Source organism: Anolis sagrei, chromosome 2 (genome assembly GCF_037176765.1).
Source record: "Anolis sagrei isolate rAnoSag1 chromosome 2, rAnoSag1.mat, whole genome shotgun sequence".
NCBI classification, from domain to species: Eukaryota; Metazoa; Chordata; class Lepidosauria; order Squamata; family Dactyloidae; genus Anolis; species Anolis sagrei.
The window spans coordinates 276,486,519-276,509,566 of record NC_090022.1 but is presented as its reverse complement, the minus strand read 5'-3'; the positions used below and the strand labels follow the sequence as shown (position 1 = coordinate 276,509,566).

Genomic DNA, 23,048 nt, shown 5'->3' with positions numbered 1-23,048 from the left:
CCCCTCTCGCTCGCCGCTCGCTCACCCCTCTCAGCAAGCATCGGCAGGCGGCCATCTTAAGTATTTCCGAAATGGACGGAAATACAAAATTTTTTGGCGCCTGCTGTTTCGATATTTAAAAACACTTCCAGGTTAAAAAAAATGTTTTGTAATCGTTTCGTAATTCAAAAAATAACGAATTTTTAACGAATTAACGAATTAACGAAACGAATTGCCCAGCCCTACTATTTGTTAGGGACAGTGCCGGTTAACCCCTTAATTTAAGCTGCTTCTAAAATGCCCCAGATTCTCTCTTGTCCTACTGCTTTCCCCCTTTATGCTTCTCTTATTTAAATCGCTGCAAACAGTTCAAAGTGCAAAAGTAATTTGTACTCAGCTCAATAGGGGAAATGACAATTGGAGGGGCAGAATTTTGTATTTCCCACAAGGCTCAAGCAAAAGCAAACTGCTATAGCCTCTCCTACCCTATCTGTTCAACTGATGTTGCTTGGCTACATGTGTCCCAGTTTTCATCTGTACAATGCTTCAGGTTACAATGTAATTTAAGAGTGAAATCTCTCTCTTTCATACAGACAAATGCATATACAAAATTTAACATATGCTGAGTTTCAGTAACATCACACGCACTGTCATTAAATTGGCCCAATATATTGTAGTATATGCCCACTAACATCCAACAAACTAATTTTGTGATTCAACCTTCATTTAATAGGAAGTTAGTGGCAACATCTGAGGTTTAAAGCAAGCAAAGATGCTTGGTGGGTGGGTAGGTGATTTTCACTGGGACTATGGAATAAAGGGAATAGGAAATTCAAGTGTTTCTTCCCCACCTCTATTTCAATGAAAATTCCACTTCACCTTCCTCTTAGTTTTAGAAAAAGAAGAGATTTTTTAAACCCTCCCACTCATGCTTCTCACAGCATTCTTTCCAGCATATCAAGTAGGTGTGTTCAAGCTTTCATATTTTATGTTCCAGCTAATCCGTTTATTTATATGCAAGATATAAAATGTAAAATTTTGAGAAATTTTGAGCGCCATGGGGGGGGGTACTGGTGGGAAATTAATAAAACTGGAAATGTTGGGGAAATTTTGAAAAGGATTTTACACTCTTTAAATATTTAAAATCAGTTTGTTCCTATAGGAATAGAAAATGTATTGCATCCATAATATGGTAATTTAGTTTGGTACAAAATTATCTGAATCAAACCTTTATTATATCATAAGGCAATAAAACAGTTAGACCACATCTTTAAAACATGTAGACTGAACTGTGAATACACCACGCTGGGAAATATAAACATGTCATGGTGGAATTTATTTATTTATCGTATCAGAAGCAAACCAAGGATTTGTAATGTATTTAAAAACACAAAATTTAAAAACTTGGGATTATGTTAAATATCCTTTGACCAGTAGCTGGCCACTTGGAGAGCCTCTGGTGTTACTCTAAGGAGGTCCTGCGTTGTGCATGTGGCAGGCATCAGACTGCATTGTAATAGGTCGCTTGTGGTTTGCTCTTCTCCACATTCGCATGTTGTGGACTCCACTTTGTGGCCCCATTTCTTAAGGTTGGTTTTGCATCTCTTGGTGCCAGAACACAGTCTGTTCAGCACCTTCCAAGTCACCCAGTCTTCTGTGTACCCAGGGGTGGAGTCTCTCATTTGGTATCAGTCATGGCTTGGGGTTTTGGGTTTTTAGCCTGCAATTTTTGGACCCTCGCTTGCTGAGGTGTTCCTGCGAGTATCTTTGTAGATCTTAGAACACTATTTCTTGATTTAAGGTGTTGGCGTGCTAGCTGATATCCAAACAGGATGGGCCAAATATGTCACTGCCATGGTCTTTTCATTATTGGCTGCTACTTCCCGGCAGATATCAGGTGGTGCAATACCGGCTAAACAGTATAATTTCTCCAGTGGTGTAGGACATCCTGTGATAATGTGACATGTCTCATTAAGAGCCACATCCACTGTTTTAGCCTGATGAGCTATGTTTCACACTTGGCATGAGTTGTCAGCAGCAGAATACCAAAGCGCAAGGGCAGATGTCTTCACTGTGTCTGGTTGTGATCCCCAGGTTGTGCCAGTCAGCTTTCGTATGATATTGTTTCTGGCAACCACTTTTAGCTTGATATTCAAGCAGTGCTTCTTGTAGGTCAGAGCACGGTTCAGGGTATCTCCCAGGTATTTGGTGTGCTGCAATGCACCAGTGGAATTCCTTCCCAGGTAATCCTTAGAGCTCAAGATGCTTGTCTGTTCTTAAGATGGAAAGCACATGTCTGTGTTTTAGATGTATTAGGAATCAGCTGGTTATCCCTGTAATAAGCAGTAAGGGCATCTAGAACTTCGGAGAGCTTCTGTTCAACCATTTCAAAGCTCCCTGCTTGAGTAGTGATGGTGCGATCATCAGCATAGATAAAACTGGTGAAATGAAATAGTAGGGTATAATTAAATGCAGATAAATATATTTTTAAAACAGCTTTAAAATATGTTTAAAATTCAATACAAAACAAATACAATTGAAACAGATCAAATATCTGAATTAAAGTGATCTCATAAATTTCATAGGGTGTTCTTAGGCAAGGAATACTCATAGATGGTTTGGCCAGTTCTTTCCTCTGAAATATAGCCTACAGCACCTGGTATTCATTGGTGGTCTCCCATCCAAGTACTAACTAGAGCTGACCCTTCCAAGATCAGATGGGATCTGGTGCCTTTTGAGGTTTTTAGGCCCTTCAATAAAGTATTGAAGGGCCTAAATTACTATCATTCCTAATGTGGCCTTTCCTCAAGTACAGGCTTTGGCTCTCCACACATCTTTGTCTAATACCAGATCTAGCAATGGAAACCCACTATATGAGCTTGGAGAAATCACATTAAGCCTTTGAGAAAGGCAATGGGAAACCTCTCTTAATAAGAAAGTCCCAGCTTGGGTCATTTTAGGATCATCATTGGTTGGAAATTATTTGAAGGCACACAATGATCTAAGTACTATATGGATTTCCTCCTCTGATGAATCATAACAAAAGGCTTTCTTGTTCTATTATTCTGCCTCTTAACAACCAGGAATGACATCAGATAATAGTTCAGAACCTTAATGGAGAGCTTAAAATGATTAGAAAACAGAACAGTTAATCTTCAAACCAAAATCATGGTGTCCAACACGTTGCTGATTCCAGGAAATTATTTTAAGAGTGTCTAAATATTCAGTCTGACCAGTCTGCAAGTGAAAATGAAATCTCGCCTTTGTAATAGTGGTATAGTAAATTATTCTGATGACAAAGACTGAGGATACATTGAAAAGTTTGATGATTCATTGGTCAGTTATAATTACAACTCTGGTTTAAGATTTAATGGTTTGGCACTATTTGTCCTGTCCTCATAGTATCAGTTAAGACGACTTAATGGCAAATGTTTAAATCCTCCTCCCAAGAAAAGTTGAACTGTAGATGCCATAAATTTACAAAAGAAAAGAAGAAAAATGAAAAAGAATCCAGGTATCTTTGGAAACAGTCAAGTTGAACCTTATATATAAAATGTTTATTTTTAACACAGGAGTACCATAGAAAGAAGCAAATGGATGAAATAAATACCGTATTTTCCAGCGTACTAGATGACTTTTTAACCCTGGAAAATCCTTGCTGAACTTGGGAGCCGTCTAGTACTCCGGGTGTAAAAAACTCACTTCCTATTTTGGGTCGAGGTGAGGGAGTTGGGCGGCTGCCCTGTGCTGGAAGAGGGCGCCTTCACCGAGGGGCTCCCTTTGTTTTAATAATAATCTTCTCCCTTGGATTCAAGTTTAATCCGTTAGTTCCCGAGCACGTCTACGGGAGCCTAGCAACGCGCGCACACGCACACACACACACACACATACGAAACAGCACACACGTATACGAAAGCCACCAACCAACCAACCAGCCCGAGCGGCTTGCTCTCTTCCCTCACGCTCGCTGCCTCTGCTGGATTGATGGCCACCCCACCCCCCACTTGTCTTCCTCCTCCCTACGCCGCTCACTCACTCTCTATCCCTCCTGAGGAGAGGGAACCTGTGCGCATGCATCTCCTGGATTGATGGCTACACCCCCCCCCCCGCCTGCTTTTCTCCAAAATCACTCTCTATCCCTCCTGAGGAGAGGGAATCAGCGGAGACGAGTGCGAGGGAAGAGAGCGAGCCACTCGGGCTGGTTGAGAAGCGCAGGAACACACACACACGCACAGGCCCTTCAGCGTTACTACATAGTCAATTTCTACTGGATATTGACTATAGAATCAAATAAATTTGAAAATCAAATCAACAAATGGGGATGGCTGATTGCAATGCCTTTTCTCATTTTTAATTTGCTAGAGCCCTGTGGTATATAGAAATGTGAAACTCTGTCAGTCTCCTTTTCATTCTCGTCCAATTCTAAATCTATATCAGATTATAAAGATTTTTTTTTTGCCTTCATGGAAGTGAATACCTACTTTTGTGCATTTTTTTCAAAATACATTATTTCCACAATACTTATTTTTATAGCCCTCACTGAACAAAAGCATTTGGTTGGTTTCTTTGCTATTAAAATGATTTCAATTTATGAAAAACTCTTATCATCAACTGTGCTGCTTGGGTCTTGCAAAGGAATCGTGTTGCACCTTTGAAACTAAACTGAAGAAAGAAGTTGGTAGTATAAGCTTTCTTAGACTTGAGTCTACTTTTTCAGGTGCAATACCAGTGTGTTTGTGTGCTCCTTTCAGAAATGTGCATAGGTGTTCACATTTTATATGCATCTAGAAACAACACCTCAGAAATCTATGGATCTTTGAGGGTAGATGGCTCCACCTCTTTGGTGTTCCCAGGAGACGTGAAATGGCTATTTTCACATGGAGGTTTTCTTTTCCTACCCATGGCATTATTCCTGTAACCTTGTTCTAATAGCATTCATTTAGCCTTCACAATTTTCACTCTCAAGGCACCTTCTATTCATCCAGGTTCTTTTATTGAACAGAAAAGGAGCACCTTCTATTCAATGAATTCTTGCAGTCAATGAGATTCCAAGAGCAAATCTTTTAGTTGTTGTCTCAGTGATCACTGCCACTGCACTCCCACATTCATTGTGGTTATAATGAAATATAAAGCTGGTGATCTTTAGAAGGAAAATATTCAGTTTGTTTTATGATGAGGTCTTGGTCGTTTGAATGGCTGTGTGCAAGATAAATTAAGGAACAGTTGCAAATCTGTTTGTTAAATGTATTCCTTCATTAAAAATATGCATAACCTTGCTCTCTTTTAAAGAACTGTCAATTAAACCTGTGTCCTAGATTAATAAAAGGAATATAATCTTATTTCTTGAATACCATTGTTAGCACTCAAGAAGATCTTATTTGAGATGGAAGCTGCAAGTAAAAAAATTATAAATGAATGTAATTTTAAACTCCATTAATATAATGGGATTTTTTTAGGCAAGGAATATTTTGGAAAGGTTTTGCCTGTTCCTTCCTCTGAAATAAAGCCTACAGCACCTGGTCTTTATTGGCAGGTTACTATCCAATTACTAACCAGGGCTGACCCTGCCTACCTTCCAAGATTAAATGGGCTCTGATAACTTGAGAATATTTATGCCTATAGATATATGTGTCTATATTTTTATATCCAAACTTCCTCCTTGTTTGTTGTTGCTGTGTGCCTTCAAGTTGCTTTCAACCTATAGTTGCTACCCTATCACAGGAGTTTTTGGCAAACTGTTCGAAAGAGGTTTACTGTAAGTTTTCCTCTAAGGCTGAGGCCACTGAGTGGGTTTTAATGCTGAATGGTGATTCAGAATCTGATCTCCAGAATCATAGTCCAGTGCTCAAATTACTATACCATGCTCGATCTTATACAATAATAATGCATTAATTAAAAGAGGATATACCGTATTTACTCAAACCTGATTCACCATCGAATCTAATGCACACCTCAATTTCCAAAGCCCTGAAACCCAAAATAAGTACTTGCCATTTTAGGCACATTTAATGCACACCCTAATTTTGGGAAGGTAATTTAGTCACGAAGAGTCAGAAACAACTGAACGAATGATCAACAACAACAATTTAGTCAGAAAAGTTGAGAATTAGAATCAGTCTATACATAAAGACTCACAATTTAAAACTCAGTATGAGCAGGCCTACCAGGTGCAATTGGTCTTTACTGCTGCTTTGAACTTTGGCAGCAAACCTGTCATTGAACCACTGGACCCCAAATTATGAATTATCATCTGTGGCTCTTTTGAGATATACAACCAGCATGTATTGATTTTTTGCTTGTCTGATAGTAATCTTCCATGAATCTTTCTTGGATTGTTTTAGAAAGTTTCCACTACACCTTAGGACCTGGGGTGAGGGGGGGGGGGGGGGTTGGATTCTAATTATCATAATCCTCTCACAATACCCTGAGGGCCCATAATGGGGATTTTTCATTAAGAGACTCAAAGGTTTCCCACCTTTATCTGATTTTATCTAAAACTTCATCCTGAGTATGTTGCCTCATCTATAGCACCTACCCTGACCCTCTCTGTGAATCCTTTAACAGCACTTAAACACCTTTTGTCCATTGGCTGGCACAAGGAAGTCTACCTGGCATTGGACCATCAGGACCCATCAACTATCCCTCGCATTGCATTCCACCCAGACACATCCAGTTTCTTATAAGGACTCACAGACTTCAAATCCATGAATTGCCATCTAGTAAATTTCCCACCTCACCTCTGAGGCAAAAGTGGACCTGCACCTCCTCCAGTGGGGCTGTAGATCCTGGCTGATATTCTCCAGGACCAAACAGGAACTGGTGGAGCAATTTCCAATTGTTTTGTATTCTTTACAAATCTTAATACATTCTTTTGCTGTTTGGGCTTCATTAGTAATTGTTCATAATCCTGTATATCTTTATGACTCATTAGCTGAACATTTCCATCTTCATAATAATCTAAATTTTCAAGATACCAGTCTCTCTCAAATGTACGATAAATAAACCCATGTGTTCACAGTTGTGGGTATGTCCGTTCTTAGAGGTTTATTTCCACTGACATCCTCTCTGGCCGTTGAGAATAAAGCCCTTGATTTTGTCTTCAACACGTTTGTGTCTTATATGGTCCTTTGGAAGCTTGACACTCTGGGCCCTGAATCCAAAGTTTTAGCAGAGCTGAAATCACATAACAAACCTAATGAATCTACATAACAGTTTGAGCTACATGGCATAAATGTGGCCCCCTCCCCCCGATCTGAGTATAAAAAGCCTATTATAATGATATTTTTTTCCATTTATAAATTAATTACTTTTCCAACATTTCTGTAGATTGATCCAATTTTTTTGCAGACCCAAGCCCTATGACTGATAGTATATAAACTGATGCAGAGATAAAAGTGTGAGAGGGTGTATAATGGGTTATATGCCTATAGGGGCTCATGCTATCTTTTTTGCATGGCATAATTTGATGTCAGGTTAGCCTTGTTCCTTTACTGTTGTCCTTATGCCTGCTGGCAGACATTTCTATTCTGGCAGGCTTTTGTCAATTTGACTGCCAACCTACATGACTCAATTGGTTTACTCTAGTTAGGACTCAGCAACAAGATTCTAGTCTGTGTTTTCAAATTGTCTTGTAATTCAATAGTGTTTCAACATTACATTTTGTTCAGTTGTGTTTTAACCTTATGACTTTTTTGTATGCTATTCTATGCCATTACCGTTGTGTGCATTCAAGTCATTTTAGACTTATAGCGACCCTAAGATGAACTTATTATAGGTTTTTTCTTGGCAAGATATGTTCAAATGAAGTTTGTATTTGCTTTTTCAGAGAATGTTATAACCTTTCAGGGTTCATCTACAATTAATGCAGTTTAATACCATTTTAACTGTTTCAAAGCAGTTAAAGTGGTACAACACTGTGTTAATTCTACAGTGTAGATGCATCCCTAGTTTTATGACAAAGCCAGTAATGGAGTCAAATAAATAATTTAAAAATGAATGCATTTAATCATCATCATCATCTTTATTTGTACCCTGCCACCATCTCCCCAAAGGAACTTGGGATGGCTCACAGAAGCACTCCAAGTACCACATGCAGACAACAATTCATAAGTATAAATACAATGGTATAAGTATAATCAACAATGCATAAAAATCTCATTAATAAAATTATAGAAATTTGAAAATTAAAAATTCCCAAAACGCAGTGGAATAATCATCATCATCATCTTTATTTGTACCCCGCCACCATCTCCCCTATGGGGACTCAGAGCAGCTTACACAGGGCCAGGCCCAAACAACAAATTACAATAAAGAAAACCAAAAACACAACCGAAAATGCAAACAACAAACAACATCATAATTACATGGAACATATGAACACATAACAATATAAAAATTACAATAGACCCAGACACAGAGACAATGGGTGGGCTACATGTAATTATTAAAACAACTAATTAAAACTAATTAGAAACTGAGACAAGATAAAAGAGAGAAGCAGATAATATGCGGAACAGTACTCATCATGGCAGGGGTTGTGGAATCTGCGTTCATGTTTTTTATGACTGTAGATCTGCTCATAGACTTCCCCTAAGTGTTCCAGTCGCCCATTTAGAAAGAGGGAAGGGGCTTAAACAAATGAAATGAAAATGAAATTTTATTTTGTCCTCTCAGACGGCATAGTGCGGATGGCAGCATACCCACACATAATTCCTGCTATTCTAGGAATATTAGCAGGCACTTCAATTTTGATGGAATGCGTGGGTGGGCAGACTAGTTAGCATTTGTTGGAAGTTAATATGTAGCTATATGGAAGGAAACCTAGCCTGTTTCCTTCCATATACCTACATTTATGCAAGAGGTATCGGATATGAAATCATATGTCATATCCTGCAGGGAGACCCTTATGTGATTTTCCTGCTTCTTGGCAGGGGGTTGGACTGGATGGCCCACAAGGTCTCTTCCAACTCTATGAATCTGTGATTCCATGTTTTCAATACAGCCCCCCTCAAACATGTGCTTAAAAAGGACCAGGGAAGGCTCTTTTTCAGGGATGGCACCAGCACTTTGGAACTCCCAGAAGAATTAAGATCTGCCCCATCCTTGTTGAGTTTCCGAAAGGGAGTAAAGACCTTCCTTTTTAAGAAGGCCTTTAACTAAAGTTAGAACCACATATGGTAGTGCTGTGCTAAGTTTTTAGAACCAGTATTTTTCAGTCAAAGGGGTTTATATGGGGAAGGGGATTGGTTTTATTAGATATTTGATTTTAACTATGTTTTTACTTTGTATTGTATGTGCATACTTTGTAAGCCGCTTGCAGAGAAAGATGTGGTAAAAATATTTTAAATAAATAAATGAAGAAATCAGTATGCTAAAGAAAGCTGTTCAAAGGGATAGCCTATGAGCCAGGTCTTCTTAAACATAACATTGCATTTTTATTCCTTTTCATATGATTCAATTCCATTTTGATAAGTGTGTGTGAAAAAAATCTTCATCAGAGATAATTCTCATAAATTACAAGAGACAAGACTATCTTCTTGCATTAGGTGAGATGCAGGCTAAAGGGAAGATGAGCTATGTTGTGCCTTCCTTATCATTATAATTATAATTATAATCATCCCTGTGCCATCAGTTTTAATGCTATTATTTGCCAACAGTGTAAAAATATTTAAGAACATGAACTTGACTTCATGAAACTCCAACATGTACTGAGTACATTACATTATCAGACCCAGCCATCAAAATTATCAAAATACAGTAAATGGGTCTAAAAATATAATCTCAGCTGCATTTACAATGCCCTGATTATTATTTCCTCCTCCACCTTCCCCTTTCTAGGCGTATTTCAGTTGCTTCAAATCAAGTCCAAAATTAGGAGAGAAAGGAAGGGGGCCAAGTTTTGTCTTTCCAGGGTTTCCCTTCTTAAATTGTAGCTTTTTGTGTTCTTCCTCATTAATAACTTTTGTCCTTATGTTGCCTGGCCAAACTCTTTCGACTACACTGAGATTTAACTGGATGATGTGTCTCCCAATTTTCATCTATGGAATGTTAAAAGATATGCTACCTCCCTTAAGAATTGCTTTCACTAAGCTGTGATTTCAAGTAATGCCAACTGCAGTGTTAGATGGTCACTACCATAGTATCCCATGGGAAACCAGACTATGTATTTGAAGTCAATGTCAGGTAGATGACATTGTGCATTATCTGTTAGTCTGTCCATTGTATAGTGACCAAAGAGAAAGACACCTGAAACCCTTGTTGACACAAGATAAAGGGAATTCTATTGCAGAAACAGTGCTGTTTCTACTGAGCGACACAAATGACTATGTAACTTACAAAGTACCTCTTTTTACTCTTTCTGCAAAAAAAGATCAGAAAGACAGAGTTTGATAAAAATTGCTATCAACTGCCAAGGAGACTTTAAGGGTTAACTGGACCCTCTCCCAAAATGTACTTTAATTATTGTTAACTGTTGCAACCCAGAGCAGGAAACTGGACCCTCAGACAACAATCCACCACACTTGACTTCAGGAAAAACAATCCTTTTTTATTGAAGAAAGATGAGTACAAAAATAGAGGAAATATGCAAGGTAAAAAGCCACAGTAAAAATCAGCAACAAGAAATGTCCATGAACAAGATCAAAAACCCACAGTAACACTGTTAAATCCTGGAACCTGTTAGCAATCCACTAACCATACTTGAAGCAACTAGGAAGCCTCTTAGGAATAAGGCCACTGGAATCAGGAGACCTGCCAAGGATGATGCTTGAATCTGGAACGATGCCTGGTCTGAAGATGCATCCAGGCGCGAGGTTCTTAAGGCCGAGAAATCTATTACGTGACACGCCTGCCGGCTTTGTTTGCATTTCTCTCAGTCTAGCTGACCTTCGTAAACTTTGAGATTCTCCCCTGCTCTGCCAAATCTGCCCTCTCCTATCCTCATTAGAGAGACCAGGTGTCAGATTCTCTGGAGAGCTAAGACTGGAAGGAAAAGGGAGTGAAAGTTCACCACTTGGCTCTGAAATATTATCATGGGAATTTGGACTTTCACTTTCCAAGGCTGCAGGAGTTTCACTACACAAACCATCATCTTCTACATTGCCCTCAGAATCAACATCTTCATTGGCATCAGGAAATACAATCAGAGAATCAGGTTCAGGTTCACACACAGGCTGAACCCCAACATTAACTTGCACTGTTTTTGCTCTTTGTGGGAGCATGATTATGGTTTCTGTTTAGCATCTTTGGTGCCTTCTGCTCCGAGGGTACTATTATGCTCATGTGCCATAGCCTTGGGCCTGTACATATAAACTATTTCGATTGATTGATATCAGATGGTTTACCTTGCACAAGCATAGCATTGAGTACCAAACAAATGCCAGAACACAAGAATGAGATTCCCAAACCACCAAGCACATTTTCCTTCTAACAATTTAATATTATTATTATTATTATTATTATTATTATTATCCTGGTTTTTTTACTTTCTGAAAAAAAGAGACTCAAAGAAACTCACAATAAAACCAATACGCTGCAACCTAACACCTTGTATACAGAAAAGGGTTGCTACTCAATGTATGGTTCTTCCCACAGTTTCTTCAATTTAACAAATAGTCAGGGTACTACAAAGAAATTGAATGAAAATATTATTTCTGTAGTCAGAACAAGATCTGTTTCATCAAGAACCAGTTTCTCTCCTTCCTTCACATTGAAAATCTATATCTGAAGCTGCAATTGAAATCTGTAGACAGGACTTACTTTTTTAAAAAATGCACAATGGGCTTTTCACATATGTGCATACCTTCTAAAGTAATATATCTAGCTGTAAAGCTCTGGCTTTACAGCATCAGAACAAATATGAGCAAGATTAAGGCAACGATGTTCCTGGCCTTGGATAAAATTCCTCAGCAGAACTTGGATAAACACAAGGAGAAGCCATCTTAATGAAAGGCAAATACTGATAAGAGGCTAAGTCAAGAGAGTCCAGTCAAAATGAGAAAAGAATTCTGGTCATGCCAGCAGGAGGATTCTGAAAAGGGTAATTGAGGTTTTATGGTTCCTCCCACCCAAGCCAGGGAAGAAAACTAATTCACCTTCTAAGTTTCTAGGTGTCAAACTGCTGATAGGCTGACAGAACTGTGGCCTGTGGAAACATTGTCATCATCCTGCAATTCATTCAGGGAAAGAAAAAGAGCTGTTTTGACATAATTTAGCTGTAAGAGTTTTGATTTACCGTTGACTAAGAAAGAGGGAGTTTAGATAAATTAGCTTGGTTATTCTCTTAATTCTTAATACAAAAGAATCAGCCAACAACAGATAGTAGTTGTGGTATATACAGTTCTCCTGGGTTTAACCTTTGTGATTTGATTAATATGTTCTCTCTAGGCAATCTCTAGGTCCTCCAGGACAACTCTGTAGTCAACTTCTAGATGACAGAGTTGCTTTGGAGAACATAGGGATTCTTAGAGAGCTGTTCTCTCAGTTTCAAAACTAGCATAGTGTTGCTGTTTTTTAATTCATGAGTTCGCCACTTTACGGGAATCCTGCATCCATAACCTCAGTAAAAATGGAGCTACTTATATGGCTACTTCTGCTTCCTGTTTTTGATGTTGTGTTATTGTATTTTTACTAAAAGGAAATTGACGGAGATGCCTATACTTTTTTTTTCCTTAGATGCAAAAATGTACTTGGTTGACTTTGGAAACTTTGGGGGAAGGATGTCCTTTGCTATTCTACAAACTATCCTGGGCTGGTTCAACTATGAAAATTGTTCCCATGTATTGTAGACAAGCTAGTGGTGTATTTTCATAAATGAACCAAGTAAGGTAACAATGTTTACAATAGTGCCAGATAGAGTTGCCAGATTTAAAACTGAATATGTCTTCTGGACTTTTCAGCTCTTTGAAGTAGAAATTCTCTTTTCTGTTTGAGTATGTGCTTTAGTTTCAAGTCACCTGTCAACTTACAGTGACCCAATGAATTTCATATGGTTTTCTTAGGCAAGTAATACTCAGAGATGGTTTTACAAGTTGCTTCCTAAAATATAATCTATAGCTATATTTGTTGGTGACTTCCCAATGAACTATTGAACCTACCTAGCTTCTAAGATCTGGACGGAACCTGCTTAGTTGCCTAGATCAAATGGGATCTGCTTCTTTTACGGTGTAGGAATCATCTTCATGTTTTAATATGGCAACCCTAGTGTCAGGGTTGCCATATTATTTATATAGCTGATATTTCAGCACAGGGAGGGGGAATCATCAAGATTCTGGCAAGCTGCATACATTGATAATGAGCTTGGTTTGCCTTCATGAATCATAAACTGCAAGGCTACCCTACAGATTAGGTTCATAGAGCTGAACTGTCATGGATTAATATATTTTAATATATTGGAACCGCTATGTCATTGACTACAAAGGACTGTGAAAGAACACAGTGATGATCCCGAGATAACCTCAAGGGGAAAGGTGACACAGCCTGAATTATGTTAGCTAAACTAAACAATTATTTGGTACTACTGAATTGGCATCAGTTGTCTTGGAGTCTAGCCAAAGTTTAGACTGTAGCTAAAATCTGTGGTCATAATAAAATCAAAAACAGACACAGAGAATATCTGATTAGATTTTGTTCTTGCAATTGCAATGGTTGCACCAGCTACCAACCCTGAGGACATTTTCTAGCAGTCAATCTAAAAATAACCCACCAAAGCTAAATCATTTGTGATTTTGTCTTGCAGGGTTTTGTATTGGTTTTTTTTTAAACTTATTTTTCATTAACATTTTCAACTATTTTAAAGGCAGTTACTAAAACTGGTAAATGTATTGGCCAAGTATTTGTTGGCTAGTTTGAATAAAAGTGCCAGTTGTCTTTAAATACTTTGGTCACTAAAATGTATAAATGTATAATTTGACACCCCCTCGCAATTGCTTGCCATCACTTACGGTATGTCATTTGTTACTTGATGTTCCCAAGTCTATTCTAAACCACCTTGGATATATGTATTCCACATACCACTAAAACAACTGGATATTCTTCTTTTTTTAACCTCTTTTTCTACTTTCTTCCTCTTCTTGTTGTTTATCTTTTGCATTTAATTTTAGATTGAAAAATATTTGGACAGAGACCTATGGTTTTTGTGAAGCATCACATATTCATATGGTGTTATATACATTACATTATCATCACAGGCAGGTTGCAGAGGTGTGGGTCACTGAAAAAGAAATATACAAGAACTATATGTAAAATTCCATAGCAACCTGAAACAATCAAGAAATATGTTTTTTACTGTGATTTGTAGCATTGTTGTCCAACCAAAAGGGCTAAAAATGAAGGCAGAGGTTTCCACAGTGATATTTACCCTCTAGCCCAAAGGTTCTTAACTTTGGTCTTCCAAATAGTTTGGATTTCAACTTCCAGAAGTTATTGCCAATACAGTTAATGTGCAAGAATTATGTGATGATGGTCCCAAACACAATCATTGAATCATCAAATCAGTGATGGGGATTGGTAGTACTGGTTCTGTTCATTCCTGGGAGACCCAAAAGTTCTTTCTGTGGGACAACTGCTCCTCCCTTTGGTCAACAGTCTGTAATGGAAATGATTATTGTTGTTAACTGCCACAAACTCAAGTTCAATTCATGATAACCTTATGAAATAGAAACCTCCAAGTCAACCTGTCATCAACTGCCTTGCAGACTCAGGGCTGTGGTTTCCTTGATTGAGTCTATCCATCTCAGATACAGCCTTCCTCTCTTGCCTACTGCCTTCTACCTTGCAAAGCATTTTTGTCTTTTCTAGTGTGATATGTCTTCTCATGATATACCCAAAGTACAACTATTGTGGTAATGCTATCTTTCTTGATATGGACTGGAAAAGCACACCTTAAATCCTGTAGAAGCTGAATGATGAGATTAGGAAATCAGGGTGATTTGTTTACAAATAAGCATAGGAGGTGAACCCATCACTGTATGCCAAATATAGTATCTGCAATAGATATTGTAACATGAGGACACTTTTCAGATGCTCCTTTGGAAAGTGCTGGACTTAAGCACACATTCCCAGTGAATTGACCCTACAACCATAACAAGAACCTTGGAAATTTATTGTCAATTCTATTGAAATATTCAGGTTTTTATAAGACACATGTCTTAAGATTTATGAAACATTATACTATAAGATATCAGACTATATCTGTACCTAGTTTTCTCTTCACCAATGCAATGATAACTATTATGTAAAGCCACACATATGTTGAATCTCATATTATTTTGTTTAAAGTAATATAAAACTAAAGTGCCTATGTGTATTCCCAAATTATGGGTTACATCAAAATTACATAATGGGTAGACTATAATTAAAAATTGAGGACATCTTTTCTGTCATTATTGCAGTGACCCTATTGATTTTGAGTCTTATTGAAAGAATTGAGTAGTTCCAGTGTCAAGGAGTTAACAGAACCAATCCATTATGTTCATAAAGTGTTTGAAATCAATGGGTGAAAGGTAGAGTCCCCCCCCCCCCCACACACACACACACTCATTTTAACTTACATCTGTTAGCAGAGAAGGGAATGCATAAAGTGTCTGTGATTTTAATGGCCTTTGATTGAAGTGGCATAGAAGAAAATCACTGAGAACTCCTGAACTGCGTGCCTGGAAACAACTGTGTATCCACAGGGATACATTTGGAAACAGCAAGTTGAATATTGAATGTATAAATAGAAATTTGACAAGGTGACCTCCTCTACATAATAAATATTTTTTAGTTTAATCCCCAATGCTTATTTTTTTCATTCCCTTGCTTATTTATTACACAATTACTTACTTATTACATATGCATTTACTATTTTTAAAATCTCCAGCAAAGGATCACCGCCTTGTCGGGGCGCTGGAGCTTGAGCACCTCAATGATGTCATGAGCGAAACCGTGAAGGGCCACCCAAGACGGGACGGTCGTGGCAGAGAGGTCAGACCAAGCGTGATCCCTGGGGAAGGCAATGGCAAACCACTCCAGTATCCTTGCCAAGAAAACTAAATGGACCAGTACAACCAGAGATATGTCGGTATGCCATTGGAAGATGGGACTCCCAGGTCGGAAGATGGCCAAAATGCTACTGGGGAGGAGCAGAGGATAAGTTCAACTAGCCCCAGATGTGATGACGCAGCTAGCTCAAAGCCGAAAGGAAGGCTAGCGGCCGACGGTACTGGAGGTGAACGACGAATCCGATGCTCTAAAGATCAACACACCGTAGGAACCTGGAATGTAAGATCTATGAGCCAGGGCAAATTGGATGTTGTTATTGGTGAGATGTCAAGACTAAAGATAGACATTCTGGGGGTCAGCGAACTGAAATGGACTGGAATGGGCCACTTCACATCAGATGACCACCAGATCTACTACTGCGGACAAGAGGAACATCGAAGAAATGGAGTAGCCTTCATAATTAACAAGAAATTCGCTAAAGCGGTGCTTGGATACAACCCAAAAAATGACAGAATGATCTCAATTCGAGTGCAAGGAAAGCCTTTCAACATTACAGTGATCCAAATATACGCCCCAACCACAGCTGCTGAAGAAGCAGAAGTAGATCAGTTCTATGAGGATCTGCAGGACCTACTGGATAATACACCAAAAAGAGACATTATTTTCATTACAGGAGACTGGAATGCCAAGGTGGGAAGTCAAATGACAACTGGGATCACAGGCAAGCATGGTCTGGGAGAACAAAATGAAGCGGGATGCAGGCTGATAGAATTTTGCCAGGAAAACTCGCTGTGTATAACAAACACTCTCTTCCAACAACCTAAAAGACGGCTTTACACATGGACTTCACCAGATGGTCAGCACCGAAATCAGATTGACTACATCCTTTGCAGCCAAAGGTGGCGGACATCCATCCAGTCGGTGAAAACAAGACCTGGGGCTGACTGTAGCTCAGATCACGAACTTCTTATTGCTCAATTTAAAATAAAACTAAAGAGATCAGGGAAAATACACAGACCAGTTAGATATGATCTCACTAACATTCCGAGCGAATATACAGTGGAAGTGAAGAACAGATTTGAAGGACTAGATTTAGTAAACAGAGTCCCAGAAGAACTATGGACAGAAGTCCGCAACATTGTTCAGGAGACGGCAACAAAGTACGTTCCAAAGAAAAAGAAAACCAAGAAGGCAAAATGGTTGTCTGCTGAGACACTGGAAGTAGCCCAAGAAAGGAGGAAAGCAAAAGGAAATAGTGATAGTAAGGGGAGATATGCCCAGTTAAATGCGCAATTCCAGAGGTTAGCCAGAAGAGATAAGGAACTATTTTTAAATAAGCAATGCATGGAAGTGGAAGAAGACAACAGAATAGGAAGGACACGAGACCTCTTCCAGAAAATTAGAAACATTGGAGGTAAATTTCAGGCAAAAATTGGTATGATAAGAAACAAAGATGGCAGGGACCTAACAGAGGCTGAAGAGATCAAGAGAAGGTGGCGAGACTATACAGAAGATCTGTATAGGAAGGATAATAATATTGAGGATAGTTATGATGGTGTGGTGAATGAATTAGAACCAGACATCCTGAGGAGAGAGGTTGAATGGGCCTTAAGAAGCATTGCTAACAACAAGGCAGCAGGAGACGACGGGATCCCAGCTGAACTGTTTAAAATCTTAAAAGATGATGCTGTCAAGGTGATGCATGCCATTTGCCAGAAAATATGGAAAACACAAGAATGGCCATCAGACTGGAAAAAATCAACTTATATCCCCATACCAAAAAAGGGAAATGCGAAAGACTGCTCCAACTTCCGTACAGTGGCCCTTATTTCTCATGCCAGTAAGGTAATGCTCAAGATCCTGCAAGGAAGACTCCAGCAATACATGGAGCGAGAGTTGCCAGACGTTCAAGCTGGGTTTAGAAAAGGCAGAGGAACGAGAGACCAGATTGCCAATATCCTCTGGATAATGGAGAAAGGCAGGGAGTTTCAAAAAAACATCTACTTCTGCTTCATTGACTATTCTAAAGCCTTTGACTGTGTGGATCATAATAAATTGTGGCAAGTTCTTAGTGGGATGGGCATCCCAAGCCACCTTGTCTCTCTCCTGAGGAATCTGTACAAGGACCAAGTAGCAACAGTCAGAACTGACCACGGAACAACAGACTGGTTCAAGATTGGGAAAGGCGTCCGGCAAGGCTGCATCCTCTCACCCAACCTTTTTAACTTGTATGCAGAACACATCATGCGATGTGCGGGGCTGGATGAATGCAAAGCTGGGGTGAAAATTGCTGGAAGAAACATTAACAACCTCAGATATGCAGATGACACCACCCTGATGGCCGAAAGCGAGGAGGAGCTGAGGAGCCTTCTAATCAAGGTGAAAGAAGAAAGCGCAAAAGCCGGGTTGCAGCTAAACGTCAAAAAAACCAAGATTATGGCAACAAGAATGATTGACAACTGGAAAATAGAGGGAGAAACCGTGGAGGCTGTGACAGACTTTGTATTTCTAGGTGCAAAGATTACTGCAGATGCAGACTGTGGCCAGGAAATCAGAAGACGCTTACTTCTTGGGAGGAGAGCAATGTCCAGTCTCGATAAAATAGTGAAGAGTAGAGACATCAGACTGGCAACAAAGATCCGCCTAGTCAAAGCCATGGTATTCCCTGTCGTAACCTACGGATGTGAAAGCTGGACCTTAGGGAAGGCTGAGCGAAGGAAGATCGATGCTTTTGAACTGTGGTGTTGGAGGAAAGTGCTGAGAGTGCCTTGGACTGCAAGAAGATCCAACCAGTCCATCCTCCAGGAAATAAAGCCCGACTGCTCACTGGAGGGAAAGATACTAGAGACAAAGTTGAAGTACTTTGGCCACATCATGAGGAGACAGGAAAGCCTAGAGAAGACAATTATGCTGGGGAAAGTGGAAGGCAAAAGGAAGAGGGGCCGACCAAGGGCAAGATGGATGGATGGCATCCTTGAAGTGACTGGACTGACCTTGAGGGAGCTGGGGGTGGTAACGGCCGACAGGGAGCTCTGGCGTGGGCTGGTCCATGAGGTCACGAAGAGTCGGAGACGACTGAACGAATAAACAACAACAATTTTTAAAATAGTTTTCTTTCTACCAGGGTGAACTCCTAAAACAATTTAATATAAAATAGACAAAGGTAAACAGCAGCTGCCTCCAGAATATTTGGATGTATTTTTTTATAAATATGTTGAACTACTGCACATTTTTATGGCATAGGAAGTTGTTCCTATTCTTTTCAGGTTATTTCTGCTCCTGTTACCAAATTGTACGTTAAAGAAGTAATGCCCACGAACAGATAGGTGTATTTGTGAAATGAGGTGTACCTGTACTTTATCTCTCTGAAAATACTCTCACCCTTGCACTTCTATTCTCTTCAGCTCCACCAGAGAAACCACAGATTGTTAAATGCCGATCCCCTGAAATGGAAACATTTTCGTGCTATTGGACTGTTGGCAATTTTCCTAATTTCACGACTCCAGGAACATTACACCTGCTGTATAAAAAAAGGTATGGAAAATCAATTATGTGCTTGACATTGCAAACATCATTTTTTATTACTTCCCCATAAATAAACACCTAGGTGAAGACAAGTAAACATTAAGTGTTATTTCATAAATGAATCTGTGTGATATAGCAGTTCTTAAAATCAACTTCTAGTATTTGGATAATAAATGCATGGTAGGTTCACTAGCTGTAAGATATTTTTGCAGCCATATTTTAGTGATGGGAACAACATGGAAACAGCCTTGATAAAATCATAACAACCCATGGTTATGATGCCTCCATTGCTGTTGTTAGACTTTATTGCTATTTGCTATCTTAATGTTAACCTAATTTTAAGTAAGGATTTATTTTAAGAAATATCAGAAAACCAAATCTTAGACATAAATACCTCCTTTTGACGCCTCCCCTCCAACATTCCTTCTCATCCATCAATAACTATTTGAACAACATATGTTTATGAGCATATTTAATTCATGCCATCAAAAATTAGGTGTTTTTTTCTACTCAAAAAGAGGTAAATACAATTACAGGCAGTCCCTGAGTTACAAACAAGTCATAATTAAGAAAAAGGATGCGTCATCGAGGGCAGCGGAGGCCCCCGCCTTCAAGTTGGTTTGACCTGCAGCGGAGAGTTCCGCAGTTCCTAGAAGTCACAATTGGGACAAACTGATGAAATGTGCCCCAACAGACAGCTCAAACTAGGACTGCACTCAGCCTCTGTGGCTTTCTATCACTTTTCCCCAAGCCCTAACATTGTAGCTATTTCCCTAATAAAGGTACTTGAAATTGCAACTTTTAACTTTTCCGCTTGATACTTTGTGTCTCTCCCTGCCTGAACTATCAACTTGCATGAAAATAACCTTTTCCAGGCTCCGGGGAACCGCGAGCCTGCCCGGAATGCTTCCCTGGCATTCTGGCGACGCCGGATCTGCATTGTTTGAAACCGCGGATACGGAGTTTCTCCTTTCGGATCTCGGTATCCACGAAATCATAAAATGGCAGATCGGCTCCATTTTAATGTCATATTTTTCTGTACTAAATTCTAAACCTACCTGCTATCTCGCTTTTCTTATTTTGGATCCCTACGCCAGGGAAATAACCTCTCGATTTTTGAGAATATATTTTATTAGAAACAGCTGATTGTCAAAGATGCCAGTTCCACAGCAGCCGTTCCATTGCTCCTCGCTGCCGCTCGCCCCAGCCAAGCTCCAGACCCGGGGACTTAATGTGGTTCCCCCATGGGACTTCGGAGAGGAGCCTGGTCAGGGGGCTCCGGACCTTGGGAAGAGATTCTCGTTTTCCAAGGACCAAAGTGCGAATCCATGGCAGCACGGCTGGAGTACCATCTGCCAGCCTTTGCAAAGATCAAGGACTTTCTGTTGCCTGTTTGGAACTTCAGGAAATACCATCGTTCATGAACTTTCTTCAGAAATACTAGACTCAAAGCCCCCAAATAAAAATTAATTCTTTTTATTAAATATATTTGGGATGTGGGACAAAGATGGGGTGTTGTTGCTATGAAATGCTTATGATTTGAATGTATATATCTTCCTATGAAATATCTTTTGCCCTTTTGCTTTACCCTTGGCCCCCTGCCCAACCTTAGAAAGGCGACCAGGAAAACAAACCAGTGCCCAAGGGGGGCTGTTGCCCCCACAAAACCAACATTCCATGGACGTTTGCATGGACAATAGCAAAGGAAGTTTTCTATTGAGTTGGTCTATTGAGTTGGTCTGATCAATGGACGCTTCCCAAGGACTAGTTTTGATTATCACAAACAATGCGGGGCAGACTTCTCAGCAGGGAGTCTTCTGCCCAGCTCCGTCTTCCTTTATCCCGATCACAAAGCAAACTTCTCCTATCAGATCAGGGACAGGAAAACTCTTCTTAAATCAATCAACTCTTCATCAACAAAACAATAACTCAATGCCTCAGCTGGCCGATTCCCCCCGGACGCAGGGACATGTAGGTTTCGAGATGTCATAATCCCATTACTCTCCATTGTCCCTGATCGTCCCACCTCCTCTTCCCTGATTTGTCAATCCCCAGAAGCGGGGAAAATGTCCTGATAGGCTCCCCAGAAGCGGGGAAGCCTATCTTGTTCATAATTTGAGGACTGCCTGCATAGAAATAACATTAAAGAAAACACATTCTCTTTTAAAAGGGTTATCTTTGTAAAGGTTTTCTGCTGCATTTTTGCAGCTGGTCTGCTGTAGTAACATTATTTGCATTTTACTTTTATGCAAAAAGTATTTATGTTTTACTTTTATGCACGAAGGATTGTAAAATCCTCCATGTAATGTACATTGGAATATCATCCAGGACAATAGAACAGCAAGGCATTGCTTGTTTTAAAAAAGCATTTGCAAGTGATAAGAAGATACAAGTCAAGCTTTTTTTTAAAAAAAGAAATGGAAAATCCCAAGCCTGCGTGCTAAATCACTGCTTTTTAAACTGTGGGTCTCGACCCTTAGCTTAATATTGGGATCACAAAAAATGTAAACAGTAAAAGGTTTCTGAACAGCAAGGCATTGCTTGTTTTAAAAAAGCATTTGCAAGTGATAAGAAGATACAAGTCAAAAGCTTTTTTTAAAAAAAAGAAATGGAAAGTCCCAAGTTTGCGTGCTAAATCACTGCTTTTTAAACTGTGGGTCTCGACCTTTAGCTTAATATTGGGGTCACAAAAAATGTAAACAGTAAGAGGTTTCTGAACGCCATCTAGGTAATCACATGAATCTTTTAGCAACAACGTGCAGTGTTTACAGCTTAGAAAATGCTTCAGCTGTACTTTATGAAAGGAAAATCAGGCTGTTTAGCAAACCTTGCAAATGGTGATTACCAGTTAATGCTTGATTTGTACACCCAGGGTCACTTCAAATGTCCTAGGTCGGAAAGGGGTCAAGTAAAAATTTCACAGGCACAATGGGGTCATGAGTGGAAATAAGTTTAAGAAGCTCTACTTTAAATAGTCACTGAGGATGTTCATAGTATTTGTGTGTCTTGCCTATTTAATCCTGAATTATTTTCCTATCATTCTAGGCCGACTGGGTGGGAAGAATGTCCTGATTATGTAACTTCTGGTGAAAACAGTTGTTATTTCAACACAAGCTACACTTCCATTTGGGTTCCATACTGTATCAGGCTGACTGACAAAACCCAAATGTATGATGAAAAATGTCTGAATGTGGAGGAGATAGGTATACGTCCAATATTTATTTAGTCTGCTTCTTTTATAGCACTGTAACCATGAGTGTTTGGAGTTATTGTCTTATATGTTACTCTGAAGATGAAAAGTGCATTACATGCGAAAGCATGACTGTTCTTTCTCTCCACACTCATTTGAAAATAAGGAAAGAGTCCTGTTTTTCTCACCTCGAATGCAACTGCCACCCCACTTCTCAATTTTCTATATGTTTTGCAGTCTCAAACTCAAAAATGCACATTGTCACATCCACCAGTTCCCATTAATATTGTACTATTTGTGTTTTTTCTACTTCCAGCACCTGCCCTCTGATTTAAAAATAAATAAAGTGTATTTCTTCAGACCTGTCCAACCT

The 23,048-nt window shown here is 39.4% G+C and overlaps 1 protein-coding gene across 5 annotated transcripts in view; it reads left to right on the top strand.

Moving 5' to 3' along the window:
* Positions 1-23,048, top strand: part of GHR (growth hormone receptor) — a 186,500-nt gene that overhangs the window by 137,792 nt on the left and 25,660 nt on the right. For 3 of the 5 annotated variants that reach the window (XM_067464621.1, XM_067464622.1, XM_067464620.1), the window contains 2 exons: positions 19,365-19,494; positions 22,531-22,688. The exons of the other annotated variants lie outside the window; for them this stretch is intronic. In XM_067464621.1, coding sequence (XP_067320722.1) covers positions 19,365-19,494; positions 22,531-22,688 — 288 coding nt within the window. The remainder of the gene's footprint in view (positions 1-19,364; positions 19,495-22,530; positions 22,689-23,048) is intronic. 5 annotated transcript variants of the gene reach the window in all.